The sequence below is a fragment of the Hibiscus syriacus genome, unplaced genomic scaffold (genome assembly GCF_006381635.1).
Source record: "Hibiscus syriacus cultivar Baekdansim isolate YM2019G1 unplaced genomic scaffold, ASM638163v2 tig00112523_pilon, whole genome shotgun sequence".
NCBI classification, from domain to species: Eukaryota; Viridiplantae; Streptophyta; class Magnoliopsida; order Malvales; family Malvaceae; genus Hibiscus; species Hibiscus syriacus.
In genome coordinates, this window is record NW_024063355.1 from 547,809 (window position 1) to 563,717 (window position 15,909).

Genomic DNA, 15,909 nt, shown 5'->3' on the forward strand with positions numbered 1-15,909 from the left:
GCCATGCACGCCCAACGACCTCCATGCACGCCCAGCTCGCCAAAGGTCACCATGCAGTCCATGCTTGGACTGAACAACGTTGGGCCATGCAGGATAGGTAGCAGGAGAACCTATTCCTCCTGCTCCTCGCGTGATTCCTCTTACATCTGCTCAGATGCATGCAGCTGTAATAGCTGTATTATTGCAGCATGATTTGAGCTGCAAAGTGTCATAGATTCGTGCCCTAGCGTCTAGCCATAGCTTGTCCCTCATGCCATAGCTTCGAGACTGTTCACTCTTGTTATCATAGCTGTATTGGTGCAGCATAAAATCAGTTGTGTTGTATTATTGCAGCGTTCAACGGTTGAAAAATTTACAGCTTTCAACGTGAATTATACAGCTCAAATTGATTGCAACTTACCTACCAACCGCTGAAATATCATTATATATTGGATATGAGGGTTTAGGGTAGAATCATAAGAAAGAAAGAAAATTTGGCGAGAGAAAGGAAATGAAAGGAAAATAAGAAGAAGAGGAAATGGAGATAAAGGCTCAAACATCGTTTGTGAGTTAATTTTTAATTGTTTAATTTAGTTTATTAATATGAAATTATGAAATAATTAGTTTGTTAGTTTAGGGTTTAGGATAAAACAGAAATTTAGTTAATTAGTTTGTTAGTTTAAGTTATATTATATTAATTTGTTAGTTTAAGTTATATATTAGATTATATAAAAAATTAGTTAATTAGTTTCTTAGTTTAAGTTATTAAATGTAAAAAATATTTAATTAATTTGTTAGTGTGTTTAAACGTATATTAAGTTGTTTGTTGAAGTTTAAGTTAAAATATTAAAAAAGTTAATTAGTGCTTAATTAGTTTGTTAGTTTGTTATTTTAACTAAATTATATTATAATAAAGAAATAGTTTATTAGTTTAAGTTATATTATAATATATTAGATTATATAAATTTAATTTTTTAAATTTATTGTTGTTTAAAGAAATAATTTTTTTACACGTACAGAGCATTATTCCACAACATTTTTCCACGTACATATTGATTCGAAGAAAGAAACAATAAAGGAAAGGAAAGGAAAGGAAATGAGCAACAAACTTTTTCACGATTGTCCATTATAATGGACAAATTATGGAAAATGAGATCGGAGTAGTTTTTCAGTCTGAAAAACCAATAAATATGATGTTCAAAAAAGACATCACATTTATAGAAATGAAGCATAAGATAGAAAGAAAAAATTCGAGCTGCAGTTGATGGTTTGAGGTATAGGTTTATGATATGCTCTAACCCAGTCAGATATGCTGCAGTTCCACTTGAAGAAGATGATGATATTGGAACCATGGTTGGATTACATGAGTCAACCAATATAGCAGTTATTGAATTATTTGTTGATGTGCGTAACATATGTGATGTTCCTGGGTCATCAAGAGGTGTGGCTCAAAATCCATCTGAAATGGCTTTATATAGTCAGTTTGAGGAGCCGACATACAGGTTCCCGAACAGTTTTATGGCACTATTGGAAAGTGTAAATGAAGTCGGGGGGACATCTGCAACAGAAGAGTGTGAGACGAGAAACATACCGGAATTGGTTGTTGATATTGACGCTGAAAATCGATGGGGAGAAATTCATGATGATTCAAGCGAAGATGAAGAAACCGAAGAACCCGTTTTGGGCGGCGACGAAAATATTTTTGGTGGAGGTGCAATTGATGAAGTTCCGGCACCGTATGAAGCTACTCCTCACATGTACGAGATAGACTATGATGCGATGAGGGCACCTGAATTCCCAGACATGCCACATTTACCTCCATACCAAATGACTGCATCATTCGATAATTCTGGTGAATTTTCAGTTGGGGTGCAATTCAGAGGAAAAAATGAAGCTACCCTAGCGATTAAAGAGTACTGCATAAAATGCCATGTTGATATCCATGTTGCAGAGTCCAACCAGAAAACCCTATACGCGAAGTGTGTAAAATATGGCCTAGAGTGCAAGTGGAAGATCAGAGTGTCGAAAAATCAAAGGCACGATGTTTGGGTCATCACGAGGTACAATGGTCCGCACACGTGTTTGCGAAACTTCATCGAACAAGACCACCGACTATTGGACTCCGATGTAATGTGAATACGTGAAGGCGATGGTTGAAAAGGATCCAAGGATATCTTGTTCAGTGTTAGCTGCATCTATTCGAAGCCAATTTGGATATCAAGTAAAATATGGCAAGGTGTGGAATGCGAAGATGAAGGCAATGAAGCTGACGTATGGAGATTGGGATACATCGTACAATGAGCTACCACATTTGCTACAAGCAATGAAGCGATTTATCCCAGGAACCATAGTGAAGTCTCAAACCATGCCCGCATATGACGAAGAAGGTCAACTTCTGCCAGGGAAGAAAATATTTCATAGACTATTTTGGGCATTCAAGGCATGTATTGAAGGATTTCCATTTTGTAAACGTATGATCCAAGTAGATGGTACGTGGCTGTATGGTCAATATAGGCATGTACTTTTGATGGCAGTTGCTCAAGATGGTGAGCGAAATATCTTCCCAATTGCATTCGCCATTGTTGAGGGAGAGACAACAGAGGCTTGGGATTTCTTTCTGACCAATCTACGTCAATATGTCGTTCGTGAAGATGGAGTTTGCTTGATATCCGATAGAGGAACGGGTATTTTGGCGGCAATTGAACGACCAGGAAGTCGTTGGATACCTCCGTATGCATATCCGACATATTGTATCCGTCATATTGGCAAGAATAGTATCGACCAATTTCATAACGCACACATTCGTAGCGAGATAGTCAGCATGGGTAAGTTTTATTTTCAATATTTGTGCATTTTTTACATGGTTTTTTTAATTGCGGTTTAACACAGTATATTATGAAATAGGATACGAACTACGTCGACCAAATTTTGATAAGAGATTGGAGAATTTGAAGGTATTTTACGATGATCAGCGTGTTTGGAAGTGGGCTTCAAAAATACCGCGGGAAAAATGGTCACAAGCATATGATGAAGGTCGGAGATACGGACATATGACCACAAACCTTGCTGAGGCCATTAATTCGGTACTAAAAGGTACACGCCATCTCCCAATTGCGAGTGTGATGAAAGAGACGTACTTTAGATTGGGTAAAGTTTGGTCGGACAAAGGCAAAGAAATAGAGAGTCTTATAAATAGAGAGTCTTGAATGGCGTCAAGAGATGGCATGAATGAAGCCCTATTGTTCCAAGCATTAATGTAGGTTGCATGCTTCTCAACCCAATTAACGCTTTCTTTACGACGACCATCAAATCTGTGCAGGTCGTCATGCGTCTCAACCCAATTCACTGGACGACGACCATCTAAGTTTTGGAGGAGGTCATGATCCCATGGACTCCGCGGAATAGGTTGGTGGAAGTGGAATTGCCTCAGCACTCTATCCCCAAATTGGATCTCAACAAAAGCAAAATTGATCAATGGTGTAACAGCACACCAATATTGAAACCCATCTAAAATATCGTGCGGTATCAACGCAAATAATTCTTCATTCATGTATGGTCTCCAATTAAACTGTAAAATTACAAAAACAATAAAATTTATTTAAATTAGATAATATAGTTAATTAAAATAATAATTAAAAAATACAAATTATGCATACCTCCTTTTTGGCCTTAATGTCTATCTTCAACCTGAACTCTTTAATGTTGTTGTGCACCAACCCTGTGCCTTCAATTTTATGCCTCCATCTGTATATCAATCAAAACAAAAATAGAGACATTTTGTTCAATAATTTTAATCAAATAAATATTTTTAATTAATATTTTATATTAAAATAGAGGATTCATATTACCTTCCGGCAAGTGGAAAGTCAACCGCAGTCCGACTAATCGGTGTCAAAAACGGAAGTCTATGCCAAGCCCATGATTGTAGAAGCAACAGACATCCACCGATTTCTACTGTATTATTATCATTCACGACTAATGACGCCTTGCACATCTCACGATACAAGAACGCCAATATCGCCGAACCCCAGCTATATTGCCTACAATTCTCAAAATTTGTTAAAAAAGAAGATACTGAGTGTGAACATAACTACCGGATTTATCAGGCATCAAAATTCCCCCAATCAATTGTAATATATATGCTCGTGTTGCATATATAATTTCGTGCTCCGTACTATTTGATTGAAGTTGAAATTCATTCTTCAACCATGACAACCTCACCCGCCACCCTTTACACTCTGGTGGTACGGGCGCTTTCCCAAGAAACAAGTTGCAAAGTTGTTCCACCTTATTAAACTCATGTGACATTACCACCGGCATCCCATTAGTTTGGACCCCGAGTTGCATTGCCACATCCTCCAAAGTTATCGTGCATTCTCCACACGGCAAATGAAACGTGTGCGTTTCTGGTCTCCAGCGTTCAATCAACGCACTGATCAAACCTGGGACCAACTTGTAATCTCGCACAAATGTGATATACCAAAATCCAGCCTCTTGCAAATTTTCTTCTATTAGTGGGTGTGGCTTGGGCACTTTATGTAGTCGAAGACGAAGGACTCGCTGCTCGTCCTCCTACAATTAAATATTTCAAAAAAATTATCACAATCATAAAATAATATTCAAATATTTATTAATTATAATTCATTAAACAAATATTTTATTCACCATTATTCCCAAATGACTTGAAATATGTTCATTGTCAAGCCTCAACAGTGGAATTTGGTCACCCATTGGAATGAATCTGTAAAAAAAATTAAACAACAATATTTAAAAAATCATTTAATATAATCTAATATAAACTAACTAACTAATTTACAACACTAAACTTTAATATAATAACTTATAATATATAAACTAATAAACTAACAAACTAAACTTTTAAATATAAACGTAAACACCAAACCCTTAAACAACTAATAAAATATTTTTTTATATAACTAAAACTAACTAATAAACTATTTTTTCATTATAATATACTACTAATAAACTTACTAACTAATTTTTTATATAATATATATTCAACAAACAAATATAACTTAACTATTTAACTAACAAAAACTAATTAAATAATTTTTTTTATATAACTAACTATTAACAAAACAAACTAATTAATTATTTTTTAACTATAGAACTATCAAACATATACTAATTAAATAATTTTTAATTTATGTATACTATAACTTAAACTAACAATCATATAACCCTAAACTAATAAACTAATTAACATTTATAATAATAAACTAATTTAAATATAAACAAATTTACCTTATCTCCCTTTCTTCTTCTTACTTTCCTTTCTTTCTCCCTTTCTTTCTTTCTCGGCTGCAATCTCTTCTCCCTTTCTTTCTTTCTTTTATGTGTGATCTTTCTTCTTGCAATTTGCACACCCCATATATAACCGGCTGCCTCAATTATTTCACCAACAATGGTTCAATTATTGTGCATGCATGGTCTCGTCTCGTGAGCTAGGATCACATGGCATGCTGTAGGCATGCAGCGGGGAGCAGGAGCACGTGAAGTTATCTTGGCATGCATGCAGGCATGCAGCGGGGAGCAGGAGCACGTGAAGTTTATTTGGCTGCATGTGCATGCATGGTCTCGGGAGGCAGTGGACGCCGGGGCGACCTACAAGGTCGCCGGGACTACATGGCGACCTACAAGGTCGCCGGGACTACATGGCGACCTACAAGGTCGCCCAGACTGCATGGCGACCTCTCTATTGGCTGGCTCGTTTGCATGGCGACCTCTCCGTTGGCTGGCTCGTCTGCATGGTGAGTATATGGCTTGTATGGCTCGTCTGCATGGGTATGGCTCGTCTGCATGGTGAGTATATGGCTTGTATGGCTCGTATGTCACTCGTATGTCTCTCGTATGTCGCCTGGATTGCATGGCGTCCTACAAGGTCGCCTGGATTGCATGGCGTCCTACGAGATCACTGTAGAATTCACCCCATACCAGCAATTAATCTGAAATGTACATTATATCGTGAATAAAAAAATCGAGAACATTATATCGTGAATTCACCCAGTTGCAGATAGAGTGAGTAAGCTGGTTTTCTGTGTTCACCGAGAAGAAAGACCTTGGTTTTGCTCAAATTGACTTTATGACCAGAAAACCTGCTAAATTGATCCAAAATTGCTCCCACGAGATTGGACTGATTGGAATTAACCTTGCAAAATAAAACCAAATCATCAGCGAAAAAAAATGGGTTAAAGGGGGACCTCTACGGTAAAGAAGCATCGGCTTCCAAAAGCCGATATTAATAGCATAATGGATAATGTGTCCCAGCCGCTCCATAGAATGAAAATATTGTTGAAAAGATGGCAGCCGGCTAAATTAAAATGCCAAATTTTGGCAGCCATTCTTCAAGCAGCCGGGGCTAAATAATTTCAAAGGGTTGCTAATTTTTTATTATTATTTTGTAATAAGAATAATTATAAAATTGAGTCATTAAATTTTAAGGTATTTATAAGATTAGCCCTTAAGTTTCAACTATAAATACCCTAGCTCATTTAACTTCAAAATCATCCCAAAAATCATTTCTTTCTCCCAATACTAGAGAGCTTTCTTGTGAGTAGTGAGTGTTTTGTAAACACCTGTAAAATTTTTCTCTTAGTAAAAGATCTGCCGAGTCCGGAGACGTAAGCAAAATTGGCTGAACTCCGTTATCAATTTCGGGTATTATTTTTCTGCTTTTATTTCGCATTCTTACTAATATGGTTATATGGAAATTACTCGTTCTCGGTTTATTTCCTAACAACTGGCATCAGAGCTTTTGGTTGTGAATTCTGTCAAATTTTTTGCGAGGTTACTATTCGGGTTACTATTCACGTGAATAGTAAATTTCATGAATAGTGAAATTCGGTCGGCGATACGAGTTTGTCGACGGAGGTGTTCTAATACACGGTGGTTCACACAAATTGTCAGAAACGATCCGAAGAAGCCAGATTCGAGTGGGAGCAATGGCTGCAGACGAAGGGAAGGTGAAAATTGAAAAGTTCGATGGTGCGAACTTTGGCTTTTGGAAGATGCAGATCGAAGATTTTCTGTACCAGAAAAATCTATATCAACCCCTCTCAGGAAAGCAACCAGAGGGCATGAAGAATGAAGACTGGGCTCTTCTCGACAGACAAGCCCTTGGAGTTATCCGACTGACGTTATCCCGTAATGTTGCTTTCAACATAGCAAAGGAAAAGACCACGGCGGGTCTTATGGTGGCTCTCTCCAGTATGTATGAGAAGCCATCGGCCTCAAACAAAGTTCATTTGATGAGGCGATTATTCAATTTGCGAATGACGGAAGGGGCATCAGTAGCTCAACACCTGAATGAACTCAACACAATCACAACCCAGTTGAGTTCAGTGGAAATTGATTTCGATGATGAAGTTCGAGCTTTAATTCTCTTATCATCTCTACCAGACAGTTAGAATGCTACTGTTACAGCAGTTAGCAGCTCGTCGGAAAATAGTAAATTGAAATTTGACGATGTTCGGGATCTGGTACTGAGCGAAGAAATTCGACGGAGAGAATCGGGTGAAGCATCAACCTCCTCAGCCTTGCACACGGAGTCTAGAGGGAGAACTTCAGAAAGAAATTCAAATCGTAGCAGATCCAAATCCAGACAGGGAAAATCAAGAACATGAAATAAAGATTTTACCTGTTATAATTGTGGCAAGAAGGGTCACTTCAAAAGAGATTGCCGAGCACCGAAGAAAAATATCGGCGCACAGGAATCTGTCAACATGACAGAGGAGACAGGTGATGCCATGATTTTAAATGTCAACAGTCCGATTGAATCATGTATCTTGGATTCAGGGGCATCTTTCCACTCCACCCCATGCCGAGAAATCATGGAGAACTATGTCAATGGTGATTTTGGGAAGGTTCATCTAGCTGATGATGAAACCTTGAAGATCGTCGGAAAAGGAGACATCCGACTAAAGTTGCCAAACCAGACCACCTGGACGCTGAAAGGAGTGAGACATATTCCTGGCCTCAAAAGAAATCTGATTTCTGTAGGACAGCTTGATGGAGAAGGATATAGCACAACTTTTTCAGGCTGTGAATGGAAGATTACCAAAGGAGCACTCGTCATTGCTCGTGGTAAGAAAACTGATACTCTCTATATAACCTCAAATTTAGATAATATCATTGCATTAGCAGATGCTGATGGAAAATCAAACATATGGCACCAAAGGCTTGGCCATATGAGTGAGAAAGGGATGAAGACACTATTGTCAAAAGGGAAGCTGCCGGATCTAAAGAATGTAGATGTCGGACTATGCGAGGATTGCATCTTTGGCAAACAAAAGAAAGTCAGCTTTGCAAAGATTGGTAAGACACCCAAGGCTGAAAAGTTAGAGTTGGTTCATACTGATATATGGGGACCATCTCCAGTTCCATCTCTTGCAGGCTCACTATATTATGTCACCTTCATCGATGATTCTACAAGGAAGGTGTGAGTTTATTTTCTGAAGAAGAAATCAGAAGTCTTTGATACCTTCAGAAAATGGAAGGTCATGGTGGAAAATGAGACTGGTCTGAAAGTCAAGCGATTGAGGTCTGGCAATGGAGGAGAGTATAAAAATAGGAGATTCAGAGATTTCTGTGCAAACAATGGGATCAAGATGGAGACAACAGTTCCCATGACACCACAACATAATGGTGTAGCAGAGCGCATGAACAGAACTCTGAATGAACGTGCCAGAAGCATGAGGATACATGCCGGATTGCCCAAATCTCTATGGGCCGAAGCTATCAACACTTCTGCTTACCTGATCAACCGTGGGCCTCGGTTCCTTTGGATGGAAGAATACCAGAGGAAGTGTGGAGTAAGAAAGAAATAAACCTTTCACACTTAAGAGTGTTTGGTTGTATTTCTTATGTACACATAAACTCTGCTGAAAGAAGTAAACTTGATGCCAAGTCCAACAAATGTGTCTTTGTTGGTTATGATGGTGATGAGTTCGGTTACCGGTTTTGGGACTACGAAAATCGAAAGATCATCATAAGCAGAGATGTCATTTTCAATGAGAATGTGATGTACAAAGACAGATCAACCATAGAATCAAGTAGCTCAAACATCGAAGCTGAAACAAAGGAATTTGTTGAGTTCGAGGAGATTTCTGGAAATGATGTTCAGATCAATCCTGAAGCAGTTCAAGAAGAACCACGCACACCAGAACTGAGACGCTCCTCCAGAATTCCTAAACCAACCCAACGTTATTCGCCTTCTTTGCACTACTTGTTACTGACTGACAATGGTGAACCAGAGTGCTATGATGAAGCAATGCAGGTGGAGGATTCAGTCAAGTGGGAGTCTTCCATGAAAGATGAGATGGACTCGCTTATGTCAAATCAGACGTGGGAATTAGCTGAATTACCACCAGGCAAGAAAGCGCTTCACAACAAGTGGATTTACAGGATCAAAGAAGAGCACGATGGGAGCAAACGTTACAAAGCGAGATTGGTTGTTAAAGGTTTTCAGCAAAAAGAAGGTATTGACTACAATGAAATTTTCTCACCAGTCGTAAAACTGTCCATAATCAGACTGATGTTGAAAATTGTAGCTACAGAGAATTTACATCTTGAGCAGTTAGATGTAAAGACAACTTTCCTTCATGGTGATTTGGAGGAAGAAATCTGTATGAGGCAGCCAGAAGGCTTCATAGAGGCAGACAAGAAAAACCTGGTATGCAGGTTAAAGAAGAGCTTGTATGGTTTAAAACAAGCTCCTAGACAGTGGTACAAGAAGTTTGATAGTTTCATGGGTAACAATGGTTTTACCAGATGCCAAGCAGACCATTGTTGTTACATCAAGAGGTTTGACAATAGCTTCATTATTTTATTGATGTATGTTGATGGCATGCTCGTTGCAGGCTCAGATATGCAAGAGATTATAAACTTGAAGCAAAAATTGTCGAAGCAGTTTGCTATGAAGGATCTGGGCGCTGCAAAGCAGATTCTTGGGATGAGGATCAAGAGAGACACAAAGTCGGGGACTTTGATGTTATCACAGGCTGAGTACATCAACAAAGTACTCTCCAGGTTCAACATGCAAGATGCTAAACCAGTAAGTACACCTTTAGGTGTTCATTTCAGACTCTCCAAAGAACAGTCACCAAAGACGGAGGAAGAACGAGCACACATGGTGAAGGTGCCGTATGCCTCAGCAATTGGAAGTCTCATGTATGTCATAGTTTGTACTAGACCAGATATTGCTCATGCAGTGGGAGCTGTTAGCAGGTACATGAATAATCCAGGCAAGGTATACTGGGAAGCAGTCAAATGGATCCTCAGATATCTGCGGGGTACCACAAACAAAGCACTTTGTTTCAAAAGTGGAGATACGATGCTGACAGGCTATGTAGATGCTGACTTAGCCGGAAATATTGACATCAGAAGAAGCACTACAGGGTATGTCTATACTCTAGGAGGTACTGCAGTGAGTTGGGTTTCTCAAATACAGAAGATAATTGCTCTCTCCACAACTGAAGCAGAATATGTTGCTGTTACAGAAGCCAGCAAGGAGATGGTATGACTCCAAAGTTTATTGGAAGAGTTAGGCAAGAAACAAGAAAACAATGTCTTGTATTGCGATAGTCAAAGTGCTATCCATCTAGCAAAGAATCTATCTTTTCATTCCAGGACGAAGCACATACAATTGCGATATCATTTTATCTGGTCTCTTCTGGAAGATGGGATTTTGAAACTTGAAAAGATTAGTGGAGCTCAAAATCCGGCAGACATGTTGACAAAGACGGTGACCACGGAAAAACTGAAGTTGTGTTCAACTTCAGTTGGCATGCTAGAGTAACAAGACTATAAAAGTTGATGGATTGATCGAGGTGTGAAGACAGATTAAAATCAGTCTTCAAGTGAGAGATTGTTGAAAAGATGGCAGTCGACTAAATTAAAAATGCCAAATTTTGGCAGCCATTCTTCAAGCAGCCGGCGGCTAAATAATTTCAAAGGGGGATGCTAATTTTTTTTTTATTATTTTGTAATAGGGATAATTACAAAATTGAGTCATTGAACTTTAGGGTATTTACAAGATTAACCCTTAAGTTTCAACTATAAATAACCTAGCTCATTTAGCTTCAAAATCATCCCAAAAAATCATTTCTTTCTCCCAATACTAGAGAGCTTTCTTGTGGGTAGTGAGTGTTTTGTAAACACCTGTAAAATTTCTCTCTTAGTAAAAGATCTGCAGCAGTCCGGAGACGTAAGCAAAATTGACTGAACTCCGTTATCAATTTTGGGTATTATTTTTTCGCTTTTATTTCACATTCTTACTAATCTGGTTATAGAGAAATTATTCGTTCTTGGTTTATTTCCTAACAAATATACGGGGAGAGGGGACATTCCTAGAGGATTCTTCTTGTCGGTTTAAATTATTCTTCAGGAGATCCGTTCCAGAGAATCTGTATGGTTGAAGTGGTAATGGAATCCATAATGATAGAACGGATGTTTGCCGGAAACCCATATCCTTGAGAGTTTGAAAGAAAGTCCCAGCCATCCCGGGTCATAGGCTTTCTCCTGATCGACTTTAATAGTCATCCATTTTCCTTTTTTCGGTCTCATCGAGTGGATCACCTCTTGAGCTATTACGATGTTGTCCGTAATGTTTCTTCTTGCAATAAAGCTTGACTGGTTCGGAGCGATGATTTTAAGAAAGATCGCTCTGAATCTATTAGCAATAATCTTCATAATAAACTTATACAGGACAATACAAGGACTGATTGGTCGGAACTCAGTAAAGGATTTCTGCTTATCAGCTTTAGGAATGAGCATAATAAGTGTTTTATTAAGCTCCGACTCAATCTTATTCCCATTGAAAATACCTTTGACCCAAGTACAGACAGAGTTACCAACTGTGTCCCATTGATTCTGGAAGAATAGTGCGTGGATTCCATCTATTCCGAGGGATTTGAGCGGACTCATATCAAATTAGGCCCTTTTGGTCTCCTCATTAGTAACCACTGCATCAAGCCGTTGAATATCTTCATTAGATAAGCTAGGAAAGATTCCTCTTATAGGAAATTTACCTGATCGCCCACCATCGTCCCGATAAAGACCAGCGAAGAAGGATTTGGCTTCCGTATGCAGAATTTCGTCATCATAGCACCACTCGTTGGATTGAATCTTGAGTGCTTGGATGCGATCAGATTGACGTCTAGCGAGAGTTCTACTGTGGAAGAATTTGGTATTGCGGTCACCATCTTGAATCCACTCACTTCTGGATTTTTGGTACCATAACAACTCTTCGTGGTCCAGGATCTCTTCCAAGCACGTGCGGATTTGAAGCTCCTTGTCAATAAGGTAGCCATTGCCACCGTTGTCTAAAACTGCTTGAATTGAGGCCAATTGATTTTTTAATTTCTTCTTTTACTGAATAATATGGCCATAGACTTCCATGTTCCATATAGAGAGTGAGTTCGTAATATTACGGAGGGAATCAGGAAGATTACCTTGAAAGCTCCAATTATCATTGACAGCCTTGTTGAATTGGGGGTGTAGGGTCCAACCGGCCAGGAACCGGAACAGTCTTGGACGTTGGATAGAAGGCGAGCCTGCAGAGTGGAGTAATAATGGCCTGCGATCAGATTTTAATCGAGTCAAATGATAAACCACGGACATGGGAGCAAGGTCCATCCATTTGGCATTAACAACCATTCTATCCAGCCGTTCAGAAATCCCTTCCAGGCGACCTAGTGAATTGCGGCCCTTTAAACTTCAGGTCCGTAAAATTGAGCTGTTCTAGAAACTCCAAGAAATACTTGCAGCCAACGTATTTTCTCGATCCTCCTCTTTTCTCATCGCTAGACAAGATTGCATTAAAATCACCGGCAATGATCCACGCCTCACCACTTGGAGTTCGGGAAGCATGTAAATCCCTCCAAAGGGCTTGACATTTCTTTTTATCCGGATGACCATAGACTATAGTGACAAAAATATGCTTAGAAGTGTTGGGGAGCGAAACTTTTGTGGTTATGAACTGCGGGTGGGCAGCAAGCAAGGTAAATGAAATGGGATCATTCCAAAGGAGCCATATCCCTCCTGAGAACCCAGCTTCTTCCACTCTGAGGGAGTTGCTGAATCCCATTTTGCTAATAACTCGATCAGCTTTACCTCCGCTTATGCGGGCTTCAAGAAGAGCCACTATGTGCGGTTTGTGTTCAAGCGTATACTCTTTAAGAATCTTCGGGACCTAGAATCTTCGGGAATCTAGGTCCGCCACAGCCCTGACAATTCCACGTTATTAATTTAAAATCCATAAAATAGAGTAAGAGATACCTTTACTGGCCAATGCTCATAGCCTTGGTGCTGTTATTTTCCTCCTTGTTTTGGACTTGACTCTGGTTTTGGATATTCTGAATAATGCCACTCATGGCTTCCTGGATGGGAAGACTGCCCGTTTTGGAACCCTTGGCCTTTGAACCTTTGGATTAGATAACATACGAGGCGCCTCTCCCTCTTGTGTCAACCAACTTCCGAACACTGGAGGAGGGTTTGCTTGGGTTTGGTAAACTTTCTTGATTGGAAGTTGGCACAAAAGTAAGGACGCTAAGGAGACTAGGATCAAGCAAGGACATGACCCGTTTCCCTTCAAGCCCTAGGGAATTGTCAAAAATGGGATTGTTGTTCGATTGGAATCTCGCTCCATTTAGACTAATCACTTCAGTTTGGTTGGGGTCGTTGCCTTCTTGAGGACACATGTTGACGTGCACGGGATTAATCCCATTTTCTCCATGCAGCTGGGTGTTGTCGTGGGAACCCACCAAAGTATTATTGCTAATAGACTAAGCAGTTGAAGATGTGGGGTCCACCCCTTTAGTGGATTCTTCAAGGTGGTCACATGGGTATTATGGCTTATTGTTTGACGGTGGGGATTACATTCTTGATTTCCAGCTTTATGCTGATTTTGGATTCCCTTTATTCTGGTTGATTCCTTTGGAAATAATCTGGTGATCACTAAGACCAGATTCCGTCAGGGGGATTTCAGAAGGAGAATCGGTGATATTATTCGCTCCCATTTCATTTCCTTGATTGACGAGTTGCTTCCCATTCTTGTGGGTCGCAGAATCAAGAATTGAAAATCTTGATCTAGTTTCCTTTTGTGTTTCATATTGGGTCATTGCCTTGGTCGGAGCTTGATGTTGTCGCCTTCATCGTTTTTCTACGACCATCCATGGTCCGTACGCTAATTCTTCTGGTGTCTCTGAGGCATTGTTGTTTACCTGCACAGAGGGTAAACCAGGTTGATCATATTGAGGGGTAACGACAGATTGGGGAATACCTGAGTTAGCTTCCGGTGTAATCGACAGAGTGCTCTGGGTGTTAGTGATGCCATTGCAGGCTTCTTTCATATGTCCAAACCGCCCACAGGAGAAACAGATAAGGGGTAGGTTTTCATGCTCCACCACTTGAAGCTTATCTCCGACGTAAACTTTCGAGTTTCGAGATCAAGGGTTTGGTAAGATCTACATAGACTGCCACTCTGGCGAACCTCCGCATGTTACTGGTTCCGTTATGAAAGTTGATTTTGGCCACTCGACCAACGAGACTACCGATCTTGTTAAGGATATTCCGATTGTATATGTTGGAAATAAAACGCTCACACAAGCAATTTTTATTGAAGCTCAAAGAAATATTACAAGAACACTCTCACTCAAAAACAAGAACTACAACTCACTCTTATAAGACTTTGCTTCTTCACTCACTTAGAAACTATTAATTTTTCTTGATGTTTAAACTAAAATGGGGAGGGGTATTTATACTACTCAAGAACTATCCTACACCTTACAAATAAATTATTCCAAACAATCATACACCACACAAATAAACTAATTCAAACCATTTGAAAATAAGACATACCTAACTTTCACCTAACTAAATTGATGTCATTGCTTACATCAATTAGGGGAAGATGTCATTGCTTACATCAATTTAGTTTAGGTGTGGGTTTGGGTTTGGGTTCTCATAATGGATCAAGTTTATGATCCAACACCCCCCCTTAAACTTGATCTTGTGACCCCTAGTAAGTTCCTCAATCTTATGAAGTCTTCGCTTGTCAGTGGCTTGGTAAAAATATCAGCAACTTGATCTTGTGACTTCACGTATTCAACTTCCACATCCTTTCTTGCAACACACTCCCTTATATAGTGGTAGCGAATGTCGATGTGCTTGCTTCGATCATGGAATACTGGATTCTTTGCTAAGGCAATTGCTGACTTGTTGTCGACACAAACCTTGGTAGGCTCTTCTTGTATCAAACATATATCTTTCAATAGGTTTCTAAGCCAAATTGCATGACAAACGCATGAGGTAGCAACAACATATTCCGCTTCACAAGTGGACAATGTGACAATCGGTTGTTTCTTTGACATCCATGTGAAAGCAGTATCTCCCATGAAAAATACGAATCCAGTAGTGCTCCTTCGATTATCTATGTCTCCACCCCAATCACTATCGCTATATCCAACAAGCTTGTAATCATTAGAAACTGAATAGAACAAGCCAAAGTCAATTGTACCTTTCAGATAGCGAAGAATTCTCTTTGCGGCTTTAAAATGGGTGGTTGTTGGAGATTCCATGTAGCGACTAACCAATCCAACTGCATGAAGAATATCAGGCCTCGTGCAAGTTAGATAACGTAGACTTCCCACCAAACTTTTGAAGAACGTTGGATCTACACTTTCTCCTTCTTCATGTTTGGACATCTTGATCCCATATTCTGTCGGTGTGCTTATTTGCTTACAGTTCTCCATCTTGAACTTCTTCAGGATCTCCTTTGCATAGCTTTCTTGTGAAATGAAAATTCCATCCTTTTGTTGCTTAACTTCAATGCCAAGGTAGTACGCCATGAGCCCCATGTCTGTCATCTCGAATTCCTTCATCATCACATCCTTGAATTCATTAAACATGCTT

General features: G+C 39.5%; 1 protein-coding gene across 1 annotated transcript; it reads right to left on the reverse strand.

Annotated features, from left to right (window-relative positions):
* Window positions 1–11,304: 11,304 nt before the first annotated feature.
* LOC120181302 lies at window positions 11,305–14,576 on the reverse strand. Its single transcript, XM_039186466.1, has 2 exons — window positions 12,450–14,576; window positions 11,305–12,326 (listed from the first exon to the last, which is right to left on the reverse strand). Exons 1-2 carry the CDS (start codon window positions 12,652–12,654, stop codon window positions 11,929–11,931), a joined length of 603 nt encoding a protein of 200 aa, XP_039042397.1. The 5' UTR covers window positions 12,655–14,576; the 3' UTR covers window positions 11,305–11,928.
* Window positions 14,577–15,909: the final 1,333 nt, after the last annotated feature.

Bases quoted from the DNA above. Each gene is read 5' to 3' on its own strand.
- LOC120181302 (XM_039186466.1), bottom strand. From the start codon at position 12,654: ATGGTTGTTAATGCCAAATGGATGGACCTTGCTCCCATGTCCGTGGTT. The intron at 12,327-12,449 runs GTAATCTTCCTG...CAATTCAAGCAG, and splicing joins TGATAATTGGAGCTTTCAAG to TTTTAGACAACGGTGGCAAT.